Raw genomic sequence first — 27,985 nt, 5'->3', positions numbered from 1 at the left:
TGATAACACGACAGACCTCTTTTCGTAACAAACGGAGTACACAAGTACATCGCGAAGAAGACAGAGAACAGCTGAATTGGACTGAACTCTCTCGACTTTCTGACTAATTGCCAGCTCATTTTACGACAAGACCACAACAAGCGTAACGTTAGTAGTTTAGCTCGCTAGCTTGTTTGCTAACTTGTCGTTAGCTGTGTAACCTCGGTCCGAGGTGCTCTATCCGGAATCTCTCCGAGATCTTGTACAGCTAGGTTGCGAAAGACAGCTGGCTGGTCTGTACTTGTATTCGTTTTAGCATTTCACCATGGGATCCCGAGCGTCCACGTTACTCAGAGAAGAGGAAATTGAAGAAATCAAGAAGGAGACTGGCTGTAAGTTGAGCTCGGACTAATTCCTGGGCTGGAGGGGGACACAAACACTCGTTGATATTAACCACTTTAAGTTATATACGTTACCATTCTCTGTAGCTAGCCGGTTACTTTAAGCCTAACCTTCCTCTACATCCTCAAATGAACTAATAAGCATTCGGGATAATAGCATTAACGACATAGCTTTGTATGGCTTTAGTGGCAGTGCCCTTACTTGCCACTCCGGTATCCCGTGTATCTGAGAAACACTGCATACTTACAACCTCTGTGTATGAAAAAAGTTTGTGATGGCACTTGACAGTTTTGGATGCTACAACGTTATGTGTATTGTTAATGTAATGATGCCCAGTTTCACACATTTCCCCCCCAATATTTAGGTGAAAAGCAATTTTGCCTGATGCTCTAAACCCTGTTTTGTGGTCAGCTGGTCACATCTCTCTGGCTCTCTGTGTCCCCCTGCAGTTTCCCACAGTCAGATCACTCGCCTCTACAGTCGCTTCACCAGTCTGGATAAAGGTGAAAATGGCACCCTCAGGTAAACAATAACATAAACATGGATGGGAAATGAACGCAATTAACACTAGCCAAATGCTGGCAAATTTATCCTGAAGCTGACTAGTTCGCCTGCTTTCCCAGCCTCTTTGGCAGGTCACCAACCTGGAACTAGGATGTTCTTTTCTATTACAAATTTGTCTTGTTAAATTACGAAAGTGTCTGAATTTTGGAAAAACCCTGCCTCTGTGGCAGGTGGAATGATACGTCTAAAGAGTTCTAGACCAGACTGACAGTTAATTTAGTGTGAAGGCAACAATCAAAATTCATTGTCTCACACACAGCTTTGTGAATTGTCATTGATGGGAGATATTAAGGTGGTGCTAGTCTTACGTTCGGTTTCATAGAGGTTGTGTGTGAAGTCTTTTATGTTTCATATGATCACAGCACAGCCAGATGTGAGTATTCAGTTGAGAACTCAGTATGACATTTCTTAAGTTCGTGATTAACCTCTAGCTCTATGCACAATCTAGACAGAATGAGCAATAGGTGAAGAAATGGCTAATCATTGAATGTTGGGAAGCTTGATGCAGAGTATAAGTACTCAGTATGACTGTTTCCACATAGTCCTTTACTAAGAGGGTTCATAGGCAGATCAGTCATTCTGGGGAAAAACAATAGTTTGTAGTTTTGTAGTCAAAGACTTTATGTTTACACATAACAAGTGGTTGGATCCCCTTGTCCTGCACTGAGGCTTTAAGTCATGGTATGCAGTTGGCCGCTGTCTCCTTTGAGTCCAAGGTGACTTTTTTTAATCATTCATCAGTTGCCACAACAGTCAAGTTTTAAATATATCTCACCTAGCAGACACACTGTCCCATTGGTGGCTCTGACAGCCAACAAAGACACAAACATACACTCTTACACTCCTCTATGTACTATTTTATCTCTGTAACATGTACTTTTACAACAGGATAGGACTAACTTTTGTTGGATTCCAAAATTCAGTGGCCACTTTCAACTATTTTACCAGCCAAAACAATTTTTAGAACAAAAATGGGCTGGTTAAGTGGCTGGTAGAGTAGGTAGACTTACCAACCAGGACTACATATACCAGCATTTGACTGGTGGCTGATGTTAATTTCCCACTCTCTTTGCAGCTGTTCTTCCACTGTTAGCATATCTTCATTCACAATGAGTCAAATTTCTAAGAATGATGAAGACTTGCCCTTGTGATCATTACATTGATGCATCATGCCTTTTTATAGCCGGTGATAATCAGTTATCTGTCAACTTATCTAAGATCTGTGGTAATTTGGTGTCAGGGTTGGGACTAGCTCTGCAGATATTTTGTCATTTGTTCCCTAAAATATATTCTGCTGGGTTTCACCTCCATCGTGTCTCCTCATTTCTGCAGTCGAGAAGATTTCCAGAGGATCCCGGAGTTGGCCATCAATCCTCTGGGAGACAGAATCATCAATGCGTTCTTTCCTGAGGGGTGAGTCGTCGCTGTTGTTGGTCTGCTCTCAGCGGTGATCTTGTTTTTCACAAGACTATACATTATAGGCTTGAGTCACAATCACCACAAAGCCGAACCACGCCATCGTGCTTTTTAGTGGTGATTCTTTAGTGGTGGTTCTGCAGCCCTCAGAACCTTAGTCTTTTTCTGCCAACCCTACTAAGAAAAATCAAACCGGGGCTTTGAGGACAGCAAGTTTTGCCCGTATATTAGGCTGTTCTTTGGCCAGATGGTTGTTTTGTCAATCTTGGAGCTTACATAAAGCTTGACCACTTGTTTTAAACCTGAAGTTTCCTTTCCAGGGTATCATTATAATCCCAAAAAGTCAGATGTGTAGGCGTCTTAATTTTAGCCATGGTTTTTAATGGTTTCAGATGTGCTCTTGTCTGTCTGGTTTGGTTTTGGCTTGTGTGGTTTGGAACAGCTTGAGAACACAGCCAGAGGGTCAGGGTAACTCCTTACTGCAGGCAAAGAATACACACTCTGCTCAACGGTATTAGATTACAACTAATTTGGGTTTTTCATTGTTAGCCACACAACTCGTGTGTATTATGTGTAGTAAAAGAGTAATTTGAGCCAGATAAAAACCCAGTGATGGGTTGTTTCGAATCCCTTAACCAGAAAATGGAAGTAAATATAATTTTTTTTTTCTCTGTAAAATGTCCTAAATTGCATGTCTGTCATTGGTCAGGGAGGACCAGGTGAACTTCAGGGGATTCATGCGGACCTTGGCCCACTTCAGACCAATTGAGGACAACGAGAAGAACAAGGACCCCACCGCCAGCGAGCCGCTCAACAGCAGGACAAACAAGTTGCTCTGTGAGTCTAGAGCTTTAGTCACATGGGTGTGTCTGGACCACTCTCATGCACACCCAGAGCACTTTGTAAAATGAACATATGTCTCTCATTGGCCTGAAGACCTGTTTTCTTTTTATTTTCTCAGTTGCCTTCCGTCTGTATGACCTGGACAGAGATGACAAAATCTCTCGTGATGAGCTGCTACAGGTGAGAGGTTTGCTTTGTGCCGTGAGTTAGGACGCCGAGTCACGATACATTTTGTGAAAACAACCGTTTGACACGATAAGGAAATAAAGGGGATGATGAATAACGCAATCCCAAACACGCCTTTTCCTTACGGTCATGGAAAAAACAGAGCTAGCATTGTTGCCACTTAAAATATTTGCTTTTCGTTCCACGCTTTAACAAGAAGTCAGATGCCATTGTGTAATATCTACTACTCCCTCCCTCTAAGTACTCCTTAGAGAGAGGGATTTCCATGTCGATGAGGAGAAGACTTTGCCCTTCTGCTGATAATGATGCGATATCTCACCTTAACTACAGGTTGATTTCTCCCAGACAGTCTAATATCCTGTATTTTGTCTTCCTGTGTGCTCTTCCCATGTTATTTGCCCCCCTGCGAAGCCATCTCGGTTTCGGTGACATTGTGTGACCTGCAATTGCTGTAAGCCCGGGGTTAAATGACTCAGACGGATCTCTTGTTTTGCGCAAAACATTTCTGCCTTGCCTGCTTCATGTGCTGCGCAAGTCTGCACGACTTAAATGTTCAGACCCGAGTAATGTTTGTATGCTTATTTTTCAGTAAATATGTGTTCAGTATTGATAATCGTGTAATTCCTACAGTCCAGTGTGGCTGGTGTTTACTCGCTGTTTAACTGAAACAACTACACATTATCTCGTGTCGTACATAAATACATGTAGTATTAGCATTGTTTTCAAAACATTGCACTATTTTGTGTAGGTCTACTTCATGGAAAATCTGTTGGTGTTATTTCAACTAGGATAGGAAGTGTTTTTCATTGGTATTCATTAACCCCAAAGGAACGATTTGTCCTTTCTTTACAGGTGTTGAGGATGATGGTTGGTGTAAACATTTCAGATGAGCAGCTCGGCAGTATTGCTGACAGGACCATCCAGGAGGCCGACCAGAACGGAGACAACTCCATTTCCTTTAATGAATTCATCAAGGTACGTTTTGTGGTCAGAGGAGTAGCATCAGCATCTGTCTTAATGAACATGTTCAAAGCTATCCTGTCTCTTAATACTAAAAAATAAATATGGCTGCCTTGTTGTGCCGGTGAAACTAATTAACAACGAAACTTATGCCATTTGATGAATGTTTGTATTTTAAAGGCCTAACCATGTACCAGAACCATGAGTGTATTTATTTTTAGCACCGGTGGCCCCAAACTACAGAGCTGGGGAGAGGCAGAAGGGACAAAAATACATTTCGAGGCCACTTTTTACTACATCAAGGGCACAACATGGTATTGCGTACGCATAAAAATAGATCCCGTGCCCTTGTTTAATTAATATGAGTGCACAAGATGCCTATCATTCACTTGTTTTGGTTCATTCGTGCCTTCGTTTGCCTTATTCTGTGCGACAGTTTCATAATTTTGTGTGAACAAATGAACACTCGCCCACAAGTAAACAAGTAAAGCGTGTGCTCAGTTTGGCTCCTTCAGCAAGTTTCCAACTGATTTCACTCCCTTACCATAATTGGTTGAATTGACTTGATTGCATTGATTTATTTAGTTAAATTAGCCTGATATTTTGTTGAATAAAGACGTATTGATTGATATATTGTTAATTTTAAATTTTACTTTAGTTAAAAAACTCGGATTTAGTTATCAAGGCATTTTCCACTCAATTGCACATTTTATATATTGTGCACGAGTTAATACTTCGTAAAAAAAAAAAACATTTTTCCTTCCAGGACAGCCGCTGCCGGGCTCCATAGAAAACCCTTTACCCTGGGGGTGAAATTGTCATGCTCTACCCATTACGCAATACAGGACCACAACATAGAATCCAGTTATTATTATTATTATTGGCAGCTAAATTTACAGTGTTTTTCTTGTTTTCTTAGGTCTTGGAGAAGGTGGATGTGGAACAGAAAATGAGCATCCGGTTCCTACACTAAGTTGCTGTGTTTTCTGAGTGGAGCCTCAACATGCCAGTTGATACAGGACACAACCCCATCTCAACCTCTCAATGGGCCGCAGTGGCCCACACTACTAAGTACATGCTCTCTGACCAAGCATTAGGTAGATAATGTCATAGATCTTGAGTTTCTGCCTTTGCACTGCTCTGTAAACAAAGGGAAAAGTTGCGTGCCTTGGGTTGTGTTGTGCTATGTCACTGTTTTTTTTTTCCCCCAGAAATGGAACATTATTTATTTGCAACTTTTTAGGGGGTCACAGTTAGTATCACCGCTGTTCCACTCTTATTCACGCGAAAAATTATTTTATACCATGGTACGGCAAGGCTTTTGCTATAGCAGTGAGTAGGCAGAAAAGGCAAGGTCTAGCCATTTAAGCGTACTCGCGCTGTTCTCTTCCATGGATATTTAGCACGTGTTGCGTCTTTGTCCTTATAAATATGCAAATGTTGAAAGTAAACCTTTAAGTTGTACAATTCCACCTAAAAAGAAAGGCAGTGTTTTTAACGCTAACAGGATCGTATGACTCCTCTTCTTTGACTTGTGGCAGAGCAAGTCTGACCAGCCTGCAGCTGTGAGTTTGTCCTCTTCCCTTAAAGCAAAGCAGGACCTTCTGGATAAATTCTTGTGTTTTACTCACTGAAGTGCCATGGTTTTGGTTCCCCCTCGTAAATATCTCCAAAGTACACGGGAACCGATGGTCATGTTTGTGTGTTTTGTTTTCATATGGGTTAACCCAGCTACTGCCAATAGATTGTAATTGCCCGTTTCATTTGTTGGACTGCAACCAAAATGAATTTGACCTTCCCTCAAAGCCAAAAGCCACTTGGGGCCTGCTGGAGCTGGAGCCAGGGCCAAAGCAACGTGTTTATAATGTGAGACTGAAAGTTTCATTTTTTATTCATTCATTTAAAAAAAGAACTATTCATTGCATTTGAAAAACAATGACATAAATTGTGACAGAAAGACAGGAAATTTAACACTAAATGCTGCTAGCTCTTTGGCTAGTACATTTGTCTACTCTAACATTTGGAGGTCATATTCTATTAAAACCATAGCTGACTGGCAAAATGGTGAAATTGGTTGGTGAAGTTAAGGTGTCACTGTGGCCTACATACAGAAGGTTTACCTCCCTGATTGAGATTTAATAATTAAGCCCTGGCTAACACCGTCTGGCCCTGTAGTGGAAACCAGGCTGTGGACCAGTGTGTGCAGAGACTTCGAACAAGATAGAACCAAGATAACTCGCTATGCTTCTTCACATGATCAGCTTCATTGTGGCTCAGAAACCATGTATGTGTTGATTATATGCACTGCTCAATATTTGTCTTGCATTTTGTTTTCATCAGGCTAGTTCCAGGTACTGAAAGAGGATTCATTGCATTAAAAGTATATTTTCTGTACAGGCCAATGTGCTTGGCCTGAAATGCAGATGTAAGACCATTGATCTTTTATGTGATTGTGAGTTTGTTAAATGATTTCTAAGAACACCTTCCGGCTACTGAACGCTGGAAATACAGCTCGCCCATTTTATTAATCAAGATGTGATGATCAATCAAATATAATTCAAATGTTACGTGATGTCTAGGTCTAGGTATTATCAAAATGATTTATGAATTTGATTTGAATAAAATAAGTGCCATGCTATTTATGTGTCATTTATTGGAAAATGATTGTGCCTCTCAGTTTTCATTTCAGTTGAGGGAACATTGAGGGAGAGACAAGTGACTTTTCCACCGAAGACTAATACGGATACTGATATTGTTATGAGGCTATAGGTTAGGGCCTGGGTCCTTAAACTGTATCAAGACTCTTCCAGTCTCCACCTAACAAGATTACATAATATGCCCTATGGGTCAGGGTCTGAGGGTGGGATTACATTCAGTTCAGCTCACTTTCATTGTCCATGGGGGAAATTCAGCTTGCAGCAAGGCACAGTAAGACAGGTACGATACAAATATTTAAAAAAAATCAATACCAATACAATTAAAATGGAAGGATGGCAGATACAATGGATGTGCAAGGAGAGAGCAAAGATATATTTGTACAAAACTGCACATTTTTCAAATCTGACAAGCTCTGCAACACAGGTCATCGGTGACATCTATTCCTGTGGATACTGTTATATGAGATTAGTTTACTACATATGGGGCACTTTATTGATCCAGTTCGCCATCACTCCACAGGGAGGTCAGAGGTCAGGGTCAGCTGCAGAACAGCATCCCTGGAGATGGTAGGGATTCAGTGTTCTGCTCAAGGACACTTCAGCGAGGCCATAATTCAGGTCTTGTGGTTGAAGGACAGCCTCTCTACTCTCCACCTCCTGCTTCCATTCATCAACCACTGTATGTAACCTATGCAGCTGACTGGTTCATTTTGTTAAAGGAATAGTTTGTCCCTAAATGAAAATTCAGTCATTTCAGCCTCCAAAAAGCATAAAATGTCTATAAAATTTCTCCAAACAGCTTGTGCAGCATAATCCAAATGTTTTGTAGCCAAACGGTTGCACTCTGGATTCGTAAGTCCAATATTTTCCTCATTAGCTCCTATATTTTCCTCACTGACAATGCTCTGTCCTAGACAGTGACAGTTGTACGCCTGGTTACGCATAGTCAGTGAGGAAAATATAGGAGATAATGAGGTAAACATTAGACTTTTGGACCCACAGTGTAATTGTTTGGCTACAAAACAACTGAATTATGCTGCACCAGCTGTTTGGAGAGATCTGATGGACATTTTATGCTATTTTTGGAATGGTAAAAGACGGCTCCGTTAACTTCTACAGTTTGAAAGAGGGTTGACATAGGACTACAAAGTGTTTAGTGGAAATACAAACTTCAATGGGGTTTCAACTGAGATGAGGATGGCTAGCTAATGACTGAATTTTCATTGTGAACTACTCCTTTAACACTGCTTCTCGCGCTTTTCATTTTGGGGTGAACTACTCCTTTAACACCGCTTCTCTACAACATCTACTTCTATGGTTTCGGGGCGGGCTTTGGGCTTTGAGTGACAGGTTCCCCGCGCAATCGCCGTACGCGTCCGTCCGTTGGATTGTAGTAGGAGAGCGAAAATGGCGTAGACTGGAGGTGTGTGCGAAGAAGGGACGAGGGGACCTTCTCGTCTCCTCTCCGGCATTTGATGGAGGTCCGGACCGTCGATATTTTCTACTCTTAAACGTATCGTCGCCTGGTCTGGTCGTCCTGGTCGGGATTAAGTCCAGTTCTCCGGTTTTGGAAGATCCCAAAATGTGTCCCCGCGGTGGAAGAAAAACCCCTGGCTTTTGTTTACCAGTGAGTGCAGCTGCAGCTCAAGTCACAGTGGAAATATCTGTCCATCGTTTTGGACAAACGCTCGCCAAGGTCAGTGCTTTTCAGTCATGTCAGACGTCTCTAAACGCTTTATACGTTACCTTTCCGTCTAATTTCGACTGCTAATTTACTTTGGTGCAGTTGTAAAGTCGGCTGATGCCCAGACTGGAGAGATGCGTCTCCCCCAGGCCGGACCCAGCTCTCCCCCACCCGGCAGTAGGAGCAGTAGGAGCAGCAGCAGCAGCCTGGCAGACCATGGGAGACCCGTGGAAGTAAAGCATGAAGATCCACGATGATGATCCTTCCCCCAAAGCTCCTCCGGGACGGCTTCCTATTCAGGGAAGTTGTCGGGACACTGACCTCTCACCCTCCACACCCCCCTCCCCTCCCCTCCCCTCCCCTCTCTATCCTGCCGTGTCTGCAGCCCCCCCCCCCCCCCCCATCACAGTGAGGGCATCTGCAGGATCTGGGCCAGTCTGGGTCCCCTTCACTTACTGCATGCTCTGACTGTGTCTACATTTAGCCTGAAACTGGGTTGCAACAGCTGACTTGGGCTGGAAAGTAGCTGAATTACTGTGCTGGTTATGTGTGCCGGGAAATCTCCCATCATCTGGTGGAAGTTTGAGTCAGATTTTATAAAGCTGGTGCATTAGTAAACTCCCAGGCTGCATGTAAACACAGTCACTGCTGTTTCATGAATTGGTTTAAAACTGCTGCCACCCCCCACCCCCCCCCACCCCTTGCTATAATCAGAACAAAGCAATTTTATTATGAACAAATTGCTCATAGCTCCCATTTTCTGGGAGGAAAGTAAGACACAACATACTGTAGCAAAGATCTAGGCCTGTGAGTGAATTTGACTTATAGGGTGTTGTTGTTTTTTTTGTGTGTTTTTTTGCACTACCTCATTGTCATACACGTGAAACTATAACGAAATGGAGCGTGATCAGCATGAGTAGCCAAACGGTTGTCAAGCGCCACCGCAGTTTTATAGTGTTTCTAGATGGATTTGGTTTTAATTTCATATTCCCAGATGAGAGGGTTAAAACGGTTTGGTCCTTTGCACAGCTGAGTAATGTTGTCGACAGGTGAATAGGAGATTTAGAAACCTACTAAACACACACAAAAAAAACTCCTGCACTCTCTCTTACTTCAGTTCAACCACCTTTACAAAAGCCCGACTCGCTGAAACTGTGGTCTCCTCTTCTCTCCTATGCACCTGTTCTGAGGAAAGTCACAAGAGTGTATTTTCCACAACTTGCTCTCATCTTTTTTCTTTTTCTCATCTTGCTCTCATTTGTCAGTGTTTTTAAAGTCAGGTAGAGTTACATTTTCCCTCCATGATTTGACCCTTGAGATAAAAATTCCCCAACATACTCTCATTTTATCTTTTTTCCCCCACAACATGCTCTCATTTTATCTTTTTTTCCCCCACAACATACTCTCATTTTGTCTTTTTTTCCCTCAGTATACTCTCATTTTGTCTTTTTCCCCCTCAACATACTCTCATTTTGTCTTTTTTCCCCTCAACATACTCTCATTTTATCTTTTGCCCCTCTATACTCTCATTTGTCAAATGGTTTTATTTGCAAGTAAGAGACATGAATGGGAGTTTCTTCACACATTGCACTTTGGGACAGAAATTGGCTATTTTTCCCCTTCATGGCTTGATCCTTGAGATAAAAATTCCACAGCAAAATGATAAATCTAATTTGCTCCGTGTGTTTCTTTCTGCTGGTTCTTGAACGTCATATTTTGCCTCTACCTGACTCACTGTGGTGTGTTTCGTTGGTCCAGAGAAGCTGTACGGTGAGATTTTGCCTGTAGCTCCAGTGAGCGATTCAAACTATTTTCACCTTGGATTGGTCCTGACCCGAAGGTAACCCTGGTATCATTCGTTAAGCCTCTTTTGGTTCAATTTCAGATGATTTATATATAAAAAAACAAAAAAAAAACACACACACACATTTATCGGGATTTGTGCAATATTTGATCTTAACTGTCATGTTGTTGACCAAACTGTATATTGTATAAACAAGTGACAAGTTGTTTGAAAGCAACAAAATCACCAATGTCTTCCATTATGATATGTATAGACTCATGTGCATTAGCTTATTTAGCGGGACTGTGGTGCCAACATTATAGTAGCCATGCATGACTAGTAGTGATGCTTGCTTCATGAAGAATAGTGAAATCGATTTCTAGACGAAGTTGGAGCTCGAAACTGCGGAAACCATTTCAGTGAGACTTGACGAAGGGCCTAGGTGATAGATCAGTATACTACACCATCAGATAAACCACATTCTATATCTAGTCACAGCTTCGTCCTACACTCTTTAAGACTAATGCAAGATCTCCTTTTTAGTCCGGGGCAAGGGTGTAGCATGAGTTGAGTAATGAAAATATAAGTATTTTATATGCTTTCTAACAGAGCTGCTGTAAGCTGTTAGGATTATTGTCTGAAAAAAACAAAACTTAATTAGCCTAGTTCTGTGATGGCCAAAAAGCTCCAATAAAAAGTCTCAGATGATAGAAACCTATAGAGAAATGTAATATTAAGAGTAGTACTTAAATTCTAGATTTGGATCTGATTGGTAGGGATCCAACATAGTGTTTTAGTTATAGAACAAAAGATCTCACCATAACATTGTAATGTACATAATACCTCATAGTTTTGGGACTCAGAGCGTTATATTTTAATCCATAAAATTGTATTTGATTAGAGTTTTAGAAGCAATAACCGACAATACTGCATGAGTTTAGTGCCAGGGTATAAGTGTTGAAAGGATTCTGTAATGTCATGTGGAAAGGATCCCCCACCCCCCACCCCACCCCACCTTTTTTATGCCTATGGTAGCTTTTAGTCAACTTTTTCGGGATATGTATTATATTTGGCTTTAGAATACAGTATCATTTACGAAGGTTTGGGGCTACTTCCCGACAGAAGCTGGGGTAACACGAGGACCGCTTTAGCACCGTAGCATTGCTTTGACAAATTCAAAAAAACAAAATACTTCACGTTTTTGCAGACTATCAATTTTTGCAGCCTTGTATTCTTTCTGCACCACTAACAGTCCAAACCAAACGGTGCAGTAGTGATGCTTTATTGCACTGAACGCGATGCAATTAAGTCTCCATTCTTGTAGCATTGTTACTTCCCCCCCCCCCCCCCCCCCCCAAAAAAAAAATCAAGTTTTTCAGTAACTGTGTGGCTTCAAAGGACAAATGAACGAACTTGACACTCGTTGAAAAGCACTTTCTCTCTCTGTCATCGTCATCATCATCACCACCCTGTCTTGGAATACTGTGTTCTAAAAACTCTGTAATGCTATATGTGGGGATTTATAATCACAATTTATAAGCAAGTAGCCGTTTAGCGACATGAATATATGGGTTAAAAAATATGCATGATTTAGCAGAATAACGAATGATTTGTATTGCATGCAATAATCCAACTTTGTAATGTGAATGAGTGTAACTATGATACTGAAATGTTCATATCAGATGTTCTGTAACAAGGTGACACATACGGGACGATTGTTTGACACAACAGGACGGCCTTTATTATCTGTTGGGATTATACCGGCCGACTGCTAAACCTCATTGAGAAACCAACCGCACAAAAAGAAAACATCTCAAAGGAATATTACTGCTGCGTGTCAGCTGGTAAAGGAATAGAGAATAGTTTCAGCGATTCTCTTGCTCTCTGTTGTGTCAAATGTGGCAGTACAGCCACAGTGCAGCTGAAAAACATCAATCAACCTCTGTTCTCCTAGGAAAAAAAAAAAAGACAACAAAAGCCTAGAAAGAAGAAAAGATTAGTGACATTACTTTGTTGATCAACTCTTTCCACTGAAGAGGTGGACTATGTAGAAACTATGCACTCCAGAAGGAGGAACTGGGCATGCTTATTACGTGTGAGCCTCTTGTCTGGTTTTGTATTAACTAAGAAAAAAAAAAATCTGTATCAGAAATTCAGCAATAAAAAGCAGCATGGTGCCAATTGGATGTTCTGGGTGTTGAGGTTTGTTTTTTCCATTTGTAATGAATGACTAGACCTTCCAGCGTTCCCACATGGGTCTGGCAAGGCTGGAAATGTATGGGAAATTCTCTGCTGTCTGGTTCTGATAAAAATATCACGTTTCATATAGTTGTAGGCCCACTTTTATTCACATTGTGTGTTGTTGTGAAGAATAAACTTCAGATATAGCCTATAGTTTACAGTCCTAATGCCCAACCACTGTTAGCCTACGTTCTTTAAAATCCAGTCAAGAAATTAAAGGGGCAATAAGTCAAAATAACCACAATGTATTTGCAGAAGTTGATCAATACCAATGAATCAACTATTACTCAGGCAGGTGCTGAGATTCCTGTCTTTCAAAACTTACTTCCTGGCCCAGACTCTGTTAGACACACACACACACACAGCTGCTCAGTGTTAGACACACACACTCAGCTGCTCAGTGATAGAGGACAATGCTAATGTTCATTTTGATAACACTGATAATATGTTCACTAAAGATTTTTAAGCAATGTTAGATCGCTTTGATCTAACACAATATGTCAACTTTACAACCCACATCAAGGGCCATATCCTTGACTTAGTTTGTTGTTCCGGCATCACACCATACAACATCACCGCTGCTGAACTACCGCTCTCAGACCATAAAGCTGTGTTATTCAACACCAACCTACCGCTCAATAAAACAAGGGTGCATCGTATCATATCATACCGCAACATCAGACATCCTAACCCAGAAGATCTCAGCAGTTTAATTACCTTGAACCCCGTTCCTGCTCCCACCCCCTCACTCTTGGATCTAATGGACTATTACAATGACAGTTTATCTTCTGCACTTGATACTCTAGCCCCTCTGAAAACACGGGTTGTCTCATTTGCCCATACTGCTCCCTGGTACACACCTGAACTACGTCAGTTCAAGGTTTTAGGTCGGCGCCTGGAGAGGCTCTGCACCAAGACTGGACTTGCTGTTCATAAATGTATTTTGATCATATACTCCACTACAAAAATGCTCTCTTAATAGCTAAAACCTCCTATTATGCAAATATCATCAGTACAGGTGAAGGGAATACTAGAACTCTCTTCTCCACAGTGAAAAGGTTACTCAAACCACCTGAAACCAATATGAACAGTAACCTTTCTAATGAGCAATGCTCTGCTTTTTTGAAGTTTTTCAACTCCAAAATTAGTACAATTCATGAGCAGCTGGCCTCTGCTATGACCTTGAGTGCTTATTATTATAAGTACCAAAGTAGGACTAGGTAGGAGGAGATGTCGTTGCACTTGTACTTAATGCCGCTTTAAAGCCATATTCCACTTAGTTTTAACATGGGGGTTATTTGGCACTTGACCGCCATGAAAACCAGAATATAAACTACTTAACCAGATCAGATGCAGCTAGATGAGTTTGTAGTGTTCAGACTTTTTCTTCCCATTCATTTGAATGAGGCCACGAAAATAACCTGAAAACTGACATTTAACACGTTCGTGAACAGATTCATCAACAGATCCTGATAGCATTTTTACTGCTAGAAGAGAACGTAGCGGAGGGATACCATTTAGGAGAGATAGTTCCTGTTTGGGAGACCGGATCTACTTATATTTTTCAATACTAATTTTAGTGTAAACCAAGAATAGAAATGCAAAATGAGGACGGAACAATGACTGCTTTATTGTCTTAAAAGCGGGATCTGTTGTTGAATCTGTTCACAAACGTGTTAAATGTCAGTTTTCAGGTTATTTTCATGGCCTCATTCAAATGAATGGGAAGAAAAAGTCTGAACACTACAAACTCATCTAGCTGCATCTGATCTGGTTAAGTAGTTTATATTCTGGTTTTCATGGCGGTCAAGTGCCAAATAACCCCCATGTTAAAACTAAGTGGAATATGGAATATGGTTAAATGTAAGTTTTCAGGCTATTTTCATGGCCTCATTCAAACACTACAAACTCATCCAGCTGCATCTCATCTTGGTGAGTCATTTATATTCTGGTTTTCATGGGGGTCAATTGCCAAATAACACCCATGTTGAAACGAATTGGAATATTGCCAATATAAGCCAAGGTTTGAAGAATATATTGAATATTTTGAAATGGAAAATGTGCAGGAACCTTGACCAAGGCTGTACTGTGGTTTAGGTGCGATTCACTTCCAGTTGGTTCACCTAACAACAAGAGCAACGTGACACCACGACGACGACTCTGCAACAAAACCTGTTTAATACAAAACACCAAACACAATACAAGCCAACGAACCAACATCAACATACAAACACATTACTAGTCTCTAGACGTACACTAGTCTAGAAGAACAAACAGACTGGAGAACACACAGTGTCCCGGATCCCAGTTGCTGGATGCGCTGCAGTGAGCATGTGCAAACGGGCTAGTCCATTTCACTGGCAGCGCTCCTTTCAGCCAGACACTTCTTGATGCGGGACATCTGATCAAACTGGACTTGGAACTGCTGTCTCAACTGGAGAGGGACGGGATCAGCAGATTTGTTTTGTTTTTTTAGTAAAAGTCATCTGTTATTTGGCAATAATATCCACCATATCTGTCTGGATTTTATCTCTGTACACAGTACTCTGTTACACAAGAACATGCTATAGACACAAGACTATTAGGTGCATATATTGACCCTTGTGCTCCTTAAAACTGGTTGGTTGTAATGCTGGAAATCTAGCAGCTTCAGCTCATTCTACTGTTGCACTTAGTTGCTCTGGTTAACAGTATTAGCTAAATGCCTTAAATGTGAAGTGTAAAATGTATTATTGTGTATGCTTTAACATGATGTGGATGGAAGCACTATTTCACACTATCAATCTGGACTGAACCTCACCGTGCATTTTTAGATCATTTTTAACAAGTCATATCTTCCAAGTCATAGCAAGTAAATTGACCTGCAATGGAGCAAGTCAGCACATTACTACAGTGTTGATAGTGCATTGATTTATGCTTTGTGGAAACATAATCGTGGTCCTCAGAATCACTTTAAACACCGACTACAAGTGTTTTACAGTAGACTACAGACACTTGAACACCACTCTATATACACACACACACAGATGATGTCATTTTGTTATCTCACCTCATTTATGCTTTCTCCTATGGGCTTCAGGTCAAATGTGAGTGTAGAGGCTTTCACCATGGAGCTGCTGTTGAGGATGTAACTGGAGAGAGAGATAAAGGAAGGATATAAAAAAAACTAACTTTGATTCCACAGAATGAAAAACAACAACAACAACAACAACAATACAAAAACATATTTATTCCATTTGTAATACACCAGCAATAACAAAATGTAAGTAATTCCACTTCTGGCATTTCACAGAAGGAAATGTAGTGGAATCCCCACACAGCGGCAATATTTCTCAGCTGCACAAAGTCTAAAAGTACATTTCATTCTTTCATTTAACGTAACATACACATAGCTTTAAAAAAAAATGCTCTACTGGAATTGAACAACACTCATACAGCGCTGCTTTAGTGAAGCATATCCAGACAGCAGATGGAGCGGGGCTTACCATCTGATGTTTGCTTTGTAGAGGAGGAAGAGGGAGCGCAGCGCGGCCAAGTGCTGCGGGGCCGAGTGAATGACTGCTCCCACCACACAGCAGCAGCCAGAACATCTCAGAGAACTGTAGATGCTGAAAGGAAACAACAACAACAACAACAACAACAACAACAAATACTGGATTACAGGTAGATCTTTCAGTCATTATTGTAGTGAGGTCAGTTGACTAAGAAGAATGCATTGTTATTCACAGCAAAAGTCCCCAAAAGTGTCTGGACTAAAATGCCTTTTGTGGTCCTCAAGTGTATATTTATAAATACTTTATACTTTTATTTGACGCTGGTTTGGTTCTGAAAGAGGGTTTGGTTGCAATTATACAAAAACGTAAACAAATAAAACTTTCTCAAAGATACGATACAGCAACTGTTGTGTTTTCTGAGACAAACTGGAACAAGCAGGAATAAAAAATTGGCCAGGTTTTTCCTGCGCAGACTAAAACAATTGTCCTCCCTATACAGATTTTGAACATGGTGACAGTTTGGTTATGACAGCCGATCAGCGCCATCAGATTAATGCCCAAAACCCAGAATTTCAATTAGGGATGTGTCCGATAATTGACCAGTTAATGAATGTGTGGAGGTGTGTTTTAGTTGTGGATGAGTAGGCTCTGATGTTTAGATGGAATAATGGCAGTGTGGGGATGAGAGTAGGGGAGGAGAGGGGGTCCAAAGTCATTTCCTATGCACAAGGCCCATAATTCCTAGCTACACCCCTGCAAACAAATCTGGCAGCAGCTTTATACAGCCACAGTCTAGCTCAAGGGCTCACTGACAGTAACTGCTGGGGGAGTGATTGTTTACTTCCCTCTTGCCTCTCTAACCATCAGGAATATGTGCAATTCTCCAAAAGAGTTCACTCACCAATTAGCCATTTCCTCCTTAAGTCCTGATTCCATTTCATCACTGACAAGCACATCATGGGTTACTCCTGAAAGGACACAAACGTAGGAGTCAAGGTGTTTGCATATTTGGAGTTGAAGGTAGTGCCTCAACTACACTACTGGAGACAGTAGGCCTACATAAAAGCATATTTCAAAGTCCATAGCGTTATATGGGCATCAAACTGGGATAGAACAGGAATAACCATTAGAAAGATCCTCCAAACTTTCGATTACCTCTCCAAAAGTGAACTTACTTGAGCACAAGATGGAGTCCATACTTCTGAGCTCTCCACACACGCCAAGTGAGTCCCCCAACACGGTGTTGCATTGCTCGCAATGGAAAGTCGCCCGAGTTTTGCGTTCGACCTCTATCACCCGCTTTATATCATTAGTAAATTGCATTAAGAAGCTGCCATCATACTCCATTTAGTGAAGTTTAGTGCGACAAACCGTCCCGCTTGTGATTTGAAATCGCTACGTGTGTGTATGTCCGTCCTCCTTCTGGTTTACCTCTGCGCGCTGTTACGTGCAACACTGTCACCATTCGGAGCAGTTTGGGAATGCAGACATGAACTGCTGAAGTATTTTCATTAGGAAGACATACAATACTAAAATAAGTGGATAGTAATGGGGTGCCAAAACAAGTATCGCCGTTTAGTTGAGCGACTGGAAGCAAAGGGAAAACGAGTTGCGCAGAGGAATGCCCGATCTATGGAACATTTTCTATGTTGACAATGGGCAGTGCCGTGAAAATACAGCTTAGTTCCGATTGGGTGCGAGGTACTTCCGCTCACACCAATGATCCAATCAAATTGCTTCTACTGCTGTGTTTTGAATCAGAAGATTTTTAACCGTCAGGCGCCACTGTGGTTCACTGTATGCATGAGAAAACGCGTGTATGCTGTTTTCTTTTCACCTAACAGAATAAACTACCGTACAAACATGGATTTGGACTCTATGAAATATGCAGAGCTGCGAAGTCTTGCTAAAGAGCTCGGGCTTAAAGCCAACATGAAGGTAACGAAACCACAATTTAAAACGAACGTTAATTTTAGCCAGGGTTAGAGAGCTATTATTCGAAACGGTAATGGTAACGCACACAACTAGCTTAACCTTAGCTAACTTGTCCAACTGTGTGTATGTATTTGTATGTTATGTTAGCTCACTCAGGATCTAACGGATATATGCTAATAAGCAATTCTTTGACTTGAGTGTTTCCTAACGTTAATAATTTCTAAAACAGGCTGATAAACTCCTGAAGGCGATCAAGCAGCATTATCAACAAGAAGAGCAGGAGGAGGACGGGAAGGTAACTTACTCCTGGGGTCTGTACTACGAAGCAAGTTCAACATACCCAGGATATCTTTTCGTTATCTGGCTTCGCTAAACGGTCATACTACGGTGGTTATCAACTCGTTAAATCAGTGGCTCTCAATCCTGGTCCTCATGACCCGGAGTACTGCTGGTTTTCTATCCCAAAATGAAAAACATGAAAACCAGCAGGATTCTGGGTGCTGAGGACTGGGATTGAGAACCACTGCGTTAACTCAATCCAGGCTTTCCCACTTGAGCTATGTGCGCGCTCACATAAAAGAGGCGGATTTTGTAACAAATAGCCAATCACATGCAACACGGACAGATCCAGAGCAGCGGATTTAAAGGGTAACTTCGGTATTTTTCAACCTGGACCCTATTTTCCCAACTTTTTGTGTCTAACGTTAAGTGACTAAAGGGGACAACAATTTTTGAAATTGGTCCAGTATTGAGCAAGATCGCTTCAGCCGGCAGCCGCGAAATGAGCTGCAATGTAATCCGACTGGACAAATGTGAACCGTCAATGTACGTCCACTAAAAGTGCTTGTTTTTGCCACTGACAGGCTCAGATTGTTATTATAAGTGTCTGACAACATTATGGAAAGGATCCTACAGAGAAATTAAACGTTTTTCTACTGTTCCGGTCTGTGTGTAACTTCCTGCAACAACTCAACTCTCGTGAGACTTGGTTACACACAGACCGGATCAAGCGAAAGGTAAAGAAAAACATTTCATTTCTCTGTAGAGTCCTTTCCATAATGTTGTCAGACACTTATAATAACAATCTGAGCCTGTCAGTGGCAAAAACAAGCACTTTTAGTGGACGTACATTGATGGTTCACATTTGCCCCATCGGATTACATTGCAGCTCGTTTCGCGGCTGCTGGCTGAAGCGATCTTGCTCAATACTGGACCAATTTCAAACATTTTTGTCCCCTTTAGTCACTTAGACACAAAAAGTTGGGAAAATAGGGTCCAGGTTGAAAAATACCGAAGTTACCCTTTAAGATTAAATGAAATGTAATTGATCCCCGTGAGGAAATTAGATCGTTGTAGCAGCAAAAGTAAAATTATTCAGCAGGGAAAATGAAATGGAATACAAGCACACATGTAGAATCTAAAAATAAGAACTAAAAATAGTATCAATTGTGGGGTTACATAAATATAATGCTGCTGACAATTTCAACACATTAAGTAGACTGTAGAAGTGGGAAGTATGAAAGAAATAGATTAGGCTACTAACATTTGTTTTTTCTCTCAATACAAACATACTATTATAATGAATAAATATGAGCAATACAAAAATACAACAGTGAAAAGTAACACAGTTGCTGTTGCCAAGGCTAGAGAGGATGGCTGGCGGAAAAATGCAGATTGTGTAATGCAGTGTAAATGTGTAGGTAAATAGACTTATCACTGCCTGTCACATGCAATAGTAAATTTAATTCACTATTGATAACTATAGCCAACTATTGTAAGCTACCCGCTATTTGATAGAAGCCCTCTTTTATAGCCAGAGTGGGCAAATCGCCTGGAATTATTATATCTCTAATATAATAAATCCTTATGGAAAGCGAAGGTGTTTTGCCGGTCTCTAAACATCATTGCCCTGCGAAGAGTCCTTCTTACCTTACTTCAATAGAATCCCTTTGTACAGTTATTTTTTTCATTTGAATGCAATCATTTTATTCATATCTGGTTTTGTTAATCTTGTTAAAGATTGTTTAAAATGATGACGCCAAATTATCCAGGGAGCTGATTGGTGAGGAGGCGGGCTTTTTATCCGTTTCGACCCGGTATCCTGAACATAATCTGCTCCGGAGCAGGTTAGCCATTCAGCATAAGTTGGTATGGCAACATACTCCGGTAAAAAGTAAACCACCTTCGTGACACCGAAAACCCTGGATTAAACCTGAAGTTACCTCGCTAACCCCAAATCCTGCTTCGTAGTACAGGCCTCTGGTCAATTATGTTGTTTCATTGCACATTCTTTTATACTTTTGGTCTTAGACAATAGCTGTTTTGTCAATGGCTAATTTGTGCATATGTTATGATGTTTTCCAGGGACATGAGAAAGGTGCTCCTGATGTTCAAGAAGACGTACATGGTGCACAAGAAAATGTCCAAGAAGAGGAAGATGCAAAATGTGACGAACCAGTTCCCAGCACGACAGTTTTTGTCACCAAACGTCGTGGGAAAGGGAAAAAGACCAAGAGGAAGATCTCTGACACTGAGGCAGGAACCGAGTGTGATCCCAACTTGCCGCTTAGTGCAGCAAAGGTACAGCATAAGAAAACACACTCAACACCAATACACAAATGAGCATCAGCAAATAGCATCTAACAATCATGGCTGGCTCATGCATGTCTGTATACATGCATCCCCTAGTATCCCGTACAGACCCTGTTAAGGTCATTCCCCCTGTGTGTAGGATGGGGCACTTCAGCTACTGTTCTTCCATTTCAGAAGGATAACGAAGAGGCTGAATCTAGTGCTCTCTGTGGTACTGGGGGTGCCAAGAGGAGGCGGGTGTCTACTACCAGGGAGTCTGAGACAGCTGAGCCACCTGAGGAGACCCTGGCAGCCAACAGCGAGCAGCAACCTGAGATCAAAGATGAAGCGCCTGTGCCTTGTGATAAAGGTCAGTAGCATGTTGTGATGAAAAGATATTCACAGTTAGAACTGTTGATACTCTTATCCCTGTGTCTTCTGCATGGAATAGCCTGCGTTAAGACTTGAGACTTAAAGAAATGGTTACAACTTCTTTAGTAAACGCATTGCTTTGATTTAGCTAGCTGTTTTAGCAGCATACCTTTGTTCCTCCTCTCTGTCTCTGTCACTCCTTTCTCACATTTTCTTAGATGGTCTGTTACTTTTAATGAAATGTTTGCTGTCGTTATAGAGCTAAATGTGCTGCTGCTGTCTTGGCCAGTTCTCCCTTATATCCTTGATCTTAACAGGAATAACTATGTTAAATGAAGATTACAAAAATTCTGCTTCTATTTCTTTATACGCATTTCAAATAGGAAATGAACCAAAAGTGGCAAAAGCAGGTAAAATCCCTCGTCATGAAGGGCTCCTGAAGAAGACCAAGCCTTTGTTGAAGCCTAATACTCCAAGTAAGTTTCTCTGTCTGTCTCTTCTTTACCTTCCCTGAAACCAAATCTCAAAGACTGTTGACAGGGAATGTTTTTGTTTTGTTTTTTTGCACCATTTTTTTTTAATGTTCTTTGTAAATATGTCTCTTGTGCAGACTTCAAAAAACTCCATGAGGCGCATTTTAACAAGATGGAGTCCATTGACTCCTATGTCCAGAGGAAGACCAAGCAGATGGACACTTACAGAAATTCAGTGAAAGAACTGAAGGTACTTAACAGAATAATGGAAACAACTATGTAATGGTGATCAGTGAATGTTGGCTGACTTTATTCAGAAAATTTAAAATGGCATAACTTAAGTGGACTTTATTTCGTTATTTTTAGATGCTTTCAGAGAAAATCTCAAATCAAACTGATGGAAAAATTCAACCTGTGAGTATCAGCACCTGAACATCCACAATCGTACAGACGCCACAGTTGCAGTATATTAATTAATTTCAAACTCCTGTGATGAAGACTTATGTGTGTTTGTCTCTTACAAAAGGCAAATCGGAGCCGTGCGTCCATGTTCAGCCCTGCGGCGGGGAATAAGAGACCGGCTGAGGACAAACGCAGACTCACTGCTCTCTCGGCCAGTAAGCCTCCCCCAAATAAACCTGCTGTGAAGGAAGATGCTCCTTTCAGACCGTCTGTCCTTTCCACTCGCAGGATCAATGTTCGGTGAGTTGCTGTTTCCTCCTCTGGCCTCTGCAGGGAGGGATGTTAACTCCAGCTGCCAAATACAGGGGAATTTAGATGTGGCTGGTAAATTTGTCTACTCGACCAGCAACTTGGGCAAGTCATCATTTGGAGTTTTTAATCGAGTTGGTGAAATAGTGAAAGTTGCTGGCCATGTTTTGGATCTACCAGACGCTCTGGTCCAAAAATGTTTCCCTCCAGTGAGCCTCTCTTAATTCTTGCCCGCAGCATTCTTTCAAGAGGGATCTCCATGTTAAAAATTCACACTGCATGAGCTCTATTTAATGTCACAGCAGAACAACCAAATGTCTGTATGTGTGCAGGTTCTCACAAGCCACTCAGGATAATGAGCATAAGAGGTCCTTGGTGAAGACGCCGGCACGTATGTCACTCGTTGTGACCTCCAGCACCCCACAAAAGCAGAGCAATGATGGAGGAAAGCCCAACAACATCAAGACCTCAACTCTCTCTGCCACAAAGACACCAGGTAACTTCACACTAACCTCTTAGAATGGTGTCTGCACTTATCTGTACCACTGGATAGACTCATTAGGTTTTTGTTTTCTTATGAATTTCAAAGGAACGTTCGTTTTCAACGGCAACACAAGTGTGTCCGACACCCCAGGAACGAATATGAAGCCAAGCTTTGACCTGAAGGCCAGTCTGTCTCGCCCCCTTACCTACAAGCCTCATAAAGGTAAGACCAACAAGAATTTGTCTGCTCCGTGAAATATAGCATCTGCAGACAGATGAACCCTTACTTAACGATGTACTTTTTCATAGGTAAACTGAAGCCGTTTGGAGAGACCAAAGAAAACACAGCAGGAAACAAGTCTCTGATCTCTCACTCGCATCAGAAAAATTACAAACAGCACCAAGTCCAGACAAGGTAGGTTTATAAAGTTAAATTAAAATGCTACTGGCTGATATTTGTTGATTTGTCTCCCATAACAATTAAAATGATGCTTCAACATTTGTCTCTTATGGATGTTTTCTGAATGTTCTTTTAGGGAGGAAAGGAGGACAAAGCACAAGGAAGACAGGAAGCAGAAGAAAGAGAACATACTGGGGGCCAGGAGAGGCCTTGTCATGGCATAAATGTTTTGTGCTTGTTTGTAGGCGTTTGTACAGCTTGTCATTTCATTGTAAATATTTTGTCTGTCCGTAATGGACATATTGACTCCTGCAGTCTCTCCTTTTGAGGAAAGTAGACTAGCTCACATTTATCGCTTCAGTTCTTCAGTTCCAGCCTATTGTGCAGTTCTTCAGTTCCAGCCTATTGTGCAGTGCTTTTTTAGATTTTACTCAAACATTAGTTCAAGCATTCAAGTTCAACTTTGAATGATGCATTTGTATTTCGATGTGTAGAGTATCGATGTCCTGTTTTGCTACATTTTAAACTTATGTATTGTAATTTTGTTCTTAAAAATTTTATATGCTATGTTGTACTTTTTTGGGCAAGATCAGTATGAAGACATTGGTGCAAAAAAAATTTCTTGAATGCCTTCCTCATTTTAGATTAAAATTGCTATTGGGAGCAGTGATTCTCAACCTTTTTTATATCAAGGACCACTAATTTTAGTCTCTGACCAAAATCTTAGAATATTTTTTATTGTTAGATATGATTTTGTCCAGAATTCCATGACTTTCTGTATTGCAGGTAGAGAGATAACAGTGAAACTGATCAAAACAGTCATTCTTCTACATTCTCTAATTGTGTTAACTTCTTGTAAATTAAATAATTAAGTTTAACAATTCAGTTTGCTGGGGACCTGCTGGAACCCCCTCAAGGACCCCTAGTGGTCCCCGGACCTCACGTTGAGAACCACTGTCCTAGAATATGTTCCATACTTTTAACATTTGTGCAGCATCATGATTTCATGATGAAATATCTGCCTCACGAGAAATCTCAAAATCCACATGGAACATCGAATATTCTCTTAACTGTTAATAAAGATTGTGGTTGATTTCCATCATCAGTAATTGGAAGACATAACAAAAACAGATTCCATCTCAGCTACAACCATATGTAATGTCGAAGTGTCTTTCAGCAAGCCTCTGAACCATTACCCGCTTTCACTGCAAGTCACTCTGAATAAAAGCATCACCTGAATGCAACAAAAATGTTTGGTTCAGTTTCAGTTAGCCACATTTGTGTATTTTCATATCCAGTAACTCAACTCTTCAGGCTTTACTTTACTTATTACTTTAATTGTACAGTGAAAAAAATGCTTTCATTTATGGTCAGGTATCAGTCCATGAATAGAAGTTCAGATGTGAAGCATCTCTTCATATAGTGCATTACCAAGAGTGCCAGGATTTTTGTTGTTGGTTCATATCTTGAATATGTAGCTCGTCCCTCAAGTGAGTCTACAGTAGGTTTCTTTTGCTTTATTGACAGTGTTGGAATAAAGCAGCTCTTAGATCCAAAAACAGTTCATCTTTGATGAGCAGCTGCAGTGTGCTGCTCTCAGACTTCAGGATTCCTCTTGTACACCTCGTAGGCAAACTCTTCAGTGTGTGCATAATCTTTACAAACGCCGATGAAATCAATCTCCAGCTGAAATGGGCCATCTGCTTTATCTCCCAGGGTAAATCCAATGGTGTTAATCTGTAGACACAAACACATGAGGTGACTAGTGTGTATAAAGTGAACAAGTTGAACATTTGTCACAGTGCTTCGGATACAGTACTGGGTTCATGCTTTATGTAGCAATTTCAAAATTTCTTGCAAAAAATATCTTCTTTTGGAGTTAATGGAAGAATCACTTTTTAGGCAAGGATGCTAATGAACTTTCCGATATCCAAAAAGTTAAAAATCTTAACTTGTTTTTTTATGTCTGAACTATATTTTTCAGCAGTTGTCTTCATCAAGGGTCGCTCTCATGTAGGACAGGGATAAACATTAAGGCGTTTTACATTTTATGCAAATCATATGTGTGTTTTTCTTTGCTGTACCTTGTCCAGCCAGAGCGGATGCTGATCATCTTGTATTCTCCCACGATGTGCGAGGAAGAACTTGGAGAAAGGAATCTGTGAAGGAGTAAAGGGAAGTCACTTTGCACATCAGCATCACTGCTAACTCTTGATGCTTCTTGAGGAACATCAACATAGAACTAACTGATAGCACTTGTAGACTGCAAAACATTCAAAAAAGACCCATGAACAGACCCTGAAGCATAAACTTTTTAAAGATGCTATCAACTGCATTCTCTGCCTCCTGACACTCATTTATAACTTAAAGAATGATACCTTGACGTCTTGCCAGTAGGGTCCTCCCCTGGTGTACAAGAAGTAACTGTATATGTCATCTTTCTGGTGGGAAAAGAAGGTTTCTGTTGCGATGTTGATCATCCATGGACGGCCATCGCCGCGCACGCGCAGATGTAGGGTGTTGAAACTGGACCAATCAAAGTGCTTCTTCCTGTCAAAGGAAGCCTGGAGAAACAATGTTTTGGGGTTAACTATGTTGAGGTCATGGTAGGAAACTAACTTGTTCATCCTCCAGCCGCAGTGGCTCATGGATTCCACAATACACCAGACATTTTGACTGTTTTACCAGCTGAGTAGGAATTTTAGAAATGGAAAAGAATCTCCACTTGTGCCATGAAGGGCCAAAAGTCTGCAGGTTTTCATTCCAACAAAACACACCAGGTGTTTTCACTATTTAACACCAAGGGTGGAAGCAACCAAGTTCATTTACTCCAGTTACTGTTGAGTAGCTTTTTTGTGTATTTTTTAAGGTCAGTAATATTACTTTTACTTAAGTAGGTTTTCACTGAAGTATTCTACTTCACTACATTTTAAATCACATCCATTACAGAGTAAAACGTTTGTACATTCTCCATAAGCATCAGAAACTGGACCAATGTAAATTGGCTGGTTGTGGAGCCATTCACAGTGAACGGCCAGTCAGTAAAGAAGAGTAATCTGGCTTTACTTTGTGCACTTTATTTTGTATTTTTTATTTTTATTAAAGGGATCTAGTTTGAGCTCTGTCCTCTCATCCATTTAGAATGACATGGAAAATGTATCATGCAACAATGTTCTATTTTCTAAAAAAGTAACTCTTACTTAACGTAACTTTTACTCTGAGTACATTTTTAATGAGCTATTTTTTACTTTTACTTAAGTCAAATTAGTACTCTTTCCACCCCTGTTTAACACCCATTCAACCACAGACAAAAAAACTGAATGAATTCAGCTGGTGTAGTGTTTGGTTGGAATGAATACCAATAACTAATGGCACATGGTTGCCCATCCCTGCTGCTGACAGCTTTACTGTTACCTGCCAAAGTGGCTGGTAGAGCAGAAAAACTTGTCGGCCATCGGCAAAATACACCAGCATTTGTTTGGTAGACTGGATGTATGATTCTACAAAAGGAGGAGAAAAGAAAGCTGGGAACATCACAGGACACTAACCAGTGGCTGCTTTGAGCGCATGGTGCAGTAGCCACTGTAGCGTGTTTCTCCATCTCTTGGAGGAGTGGAGCACAGAGTCCCATACAGGAAGCAGGTGTTACTGTTTCTGCCGAGCTTCAAGTAAGCTTCACTTTGGCCTCCGACCTCTCGATCTGAGGACACCGTCCACCGCTCCAGGCTCTCTGGACCTCTGAACTCCCATATCACTTGATTCTGCTCCAGAATATGCTCGACGATGGGTTTGCCCTCTGGACCGACCCAGCGGCCGAAAAACTCGTTTTTCAGCAGGCCGAAATGCTTCTTTATCCCCTCCACACCTTTTGAAAAGTCAAACTTGATCTTCTGCCACGGAGGGGGATCGTCTTTGGGCTGGCCGGGCCGTCTGTACGGGCTTTGAATCACAGCCCTCCTGGACACAGAGACAGGAGAGGCGGAGGGGAGCAGGAGCTGCTGCTGGCAGACGGAGCCCAGCAGCCTCGCTGCAGGGAGGCGTGTGATCCTCTGCAGGGACATGTCAGTGTCAGTCTGGACGAGTCACTGTGGGGATAAATCACAAAGAACAGTGGTGTTATTGTACTTGTGTTGTAGGTTCAACACTCCAGCACTGCAGCAATATTGGATTATCAAGCTTGGATTTCCTTTGAATCACAAAAGGCTGGGAATTAAAAAAAAAAAAAAAATCCTATTCAAAAATTTGTGATATTCATGTTCAGTCTCCACATCATCTTCTGGCACATGATACCACATTTTGGACAACGTCGAAATAAATATAATAAATGGCCATGCTTTATATTATTGAGTAAACGTGAACAGGATACACTAAATACACTGATGCCATGCTAGGATATGTTCCCATAATGTTGACCAACTTCCACTTACATTGGGCATGCTGGACCAAAAACGGCGTGATGGAAGCATCGCCAGGTTGCGCGGTCTAGGCTCGTGGCGTTTGAGGTTGACAACACTATAAAGTAAGCTCTTTCTAGTACAGTTATTAAGTACAAGCTACTTACACACTGCTACATTCATATGCACAAACCCAAGGTTGTCCGTCCACCAGAGAGGCAGCGGAAATACTTGGGCTGCGTTCAGCACATCGTCAGATAGAAATGTACAATATAGAAGCGACACGCCAGTGCGACAAACGGGACTGAGAATGTGCATTGGTAGACGGTTACATTATCCCGAATGTACCCCTGGTGCACCAAGGATCACTGTCCTGGTGACGCTCTCACTGACAACATCTAGTTCCCTCTCAGATATATTAGTGCCCTTGCATTTCC

General features: G+C 41.3%; 4 protein-coding genes across 5 annotated transcripts; 2 read left to right on the top strand and 2 right to left on the bottom strand.

Annotated features, from left to right (window-relative positions):
- Positions 1–2: 2 nt before the first annotated feature.
- On the top strand, positions 3–6,988 carry chp1 (calcineurin-like EF-hand protein 1). Its single transcript, XM_071896009.2, has 7 exons — positions 3–371; positions 831–903; positions 2,278–2,358; positions 3,071–3,198; positions 3,323–3,384; positions 4,243–4,365; positions 5,270–6,988. The coding sequence occupies exons 1-7, from the start codon at positions 305–307 to the stop codon at positions 5,321–5,323; spliced, it is 588 nt and encodes a 195-aa protein (XP_071752110.1). The 5' UTR covers positions 3–304; the 3' UTR covers positions 5,324–6,988.
- A 7,907-nt stretch (positions 6,989–14,895) lies between these two features.
- On the bottom strand, positions 14,896–17,732 carry oip5 (opa interacting protein 5). The gene is made up of 5 exons (XM_071895512.2): positions 17,385–17,732; positions 17,111–17,177; positions 16,201–16,323; positions 15,765–15,846; positions 14,896–15,149 (listed from the first exon to the last, which is right to left on the bottom strand). The coding sequence occupies exons 1-5, from the start codon at positions 17,554–17,556 to the stop codon at positions 15,060–15,062; spliced, it is 534 nt and encodes a 177-aa protein (XP_071751613.1). The 5' UTR covers positions 17,557–17,732; the 3' UTR covers positions 14,896–15,059.
- A 291-nt stretch (positions 17,733–18,023) lies between these two features.
- Positions 18,024–23,798, top strand: nusap1 (nucleolar and spindle associated protein 1). Its single transcript, XM_071896802.2, has 12 exons — positions 18,024–18,147; positions 18,374–18,439; positions 20,518–20,724; positions 20,911–21,085; positions 21,471–21,563; positions 21,698–21,810; positions 21,927–21,974; positions 22,087–22,262; positions 22,604–22,767; positions 22,861–22,977; positions 23,064–23,169; positions 23,291–23,798. Exons 1-12 carry the CDS (start codon positions 18,073–18,075, stop codon positions 23,376–23,378), a joined length of 1,428 nt encoding a protein of 475 aa, XP_071752903.2. The 5' UTR covers positions 18,024–18,072; the 3' UTR covers positions 23,379–23,798.
- A 465-nt stretch (positions 23,799–24,263) lies between these two features.
- Positions 24,264–27,753, bottom strand: ndufaf1 (NADH:ubiquinone oxidoreductase complex assembly factor 1). Of its 2 annotated transcripts, none has more exons than XM_071896975.2 (5): positions 27,716–27,753; positions 26,703–27,239; positions 25,533–25,718; positions 25,239–25,313; positions 24,264–24,891 (listed from the first exon to the last, which is right to left on the bottom strand). In XM_071896975.2, exons 2-5 carry the CDS (start codon positions 27,213–27,215, stop codon positions 24,751–24,753), a joined length of 915 nt encoding a protein of 304 aa, XP_071753076.1. In that variant the 5' UTR covers positions 27,216–27,239; positions 27,716–27,753; the 3' UTR covers positions 24,264–24,750. The 2 variants fall into 2 exon arrangements, with proteins under 2 accessions (XP_071753076.1, XP_071753068.1); XM_071896967.2 differs by having other exon boundaries at positions 27,582–27,748.
- Positions 27,754–27,985: the final 232 nt, after the last annotated feature.

Source organism: Centroberyx gerrardi, chromosome 17 (genome assembly GCF_048128805.1).
Source record: "Centroberyx gerrardi isolate f3 chromosome 17, fCenGer3.hap1.cur.20231027, whole genome shotgun sequence".
NCBI lineage: Eukaryota > Metazoa > Chordata > Actinopteri > Beryciformes > Berycidae > Centroberyx > Centroberyx gerrardi.
This window is presented reverse-complemented; position numbering and strand designations above follow the sequence as displayed.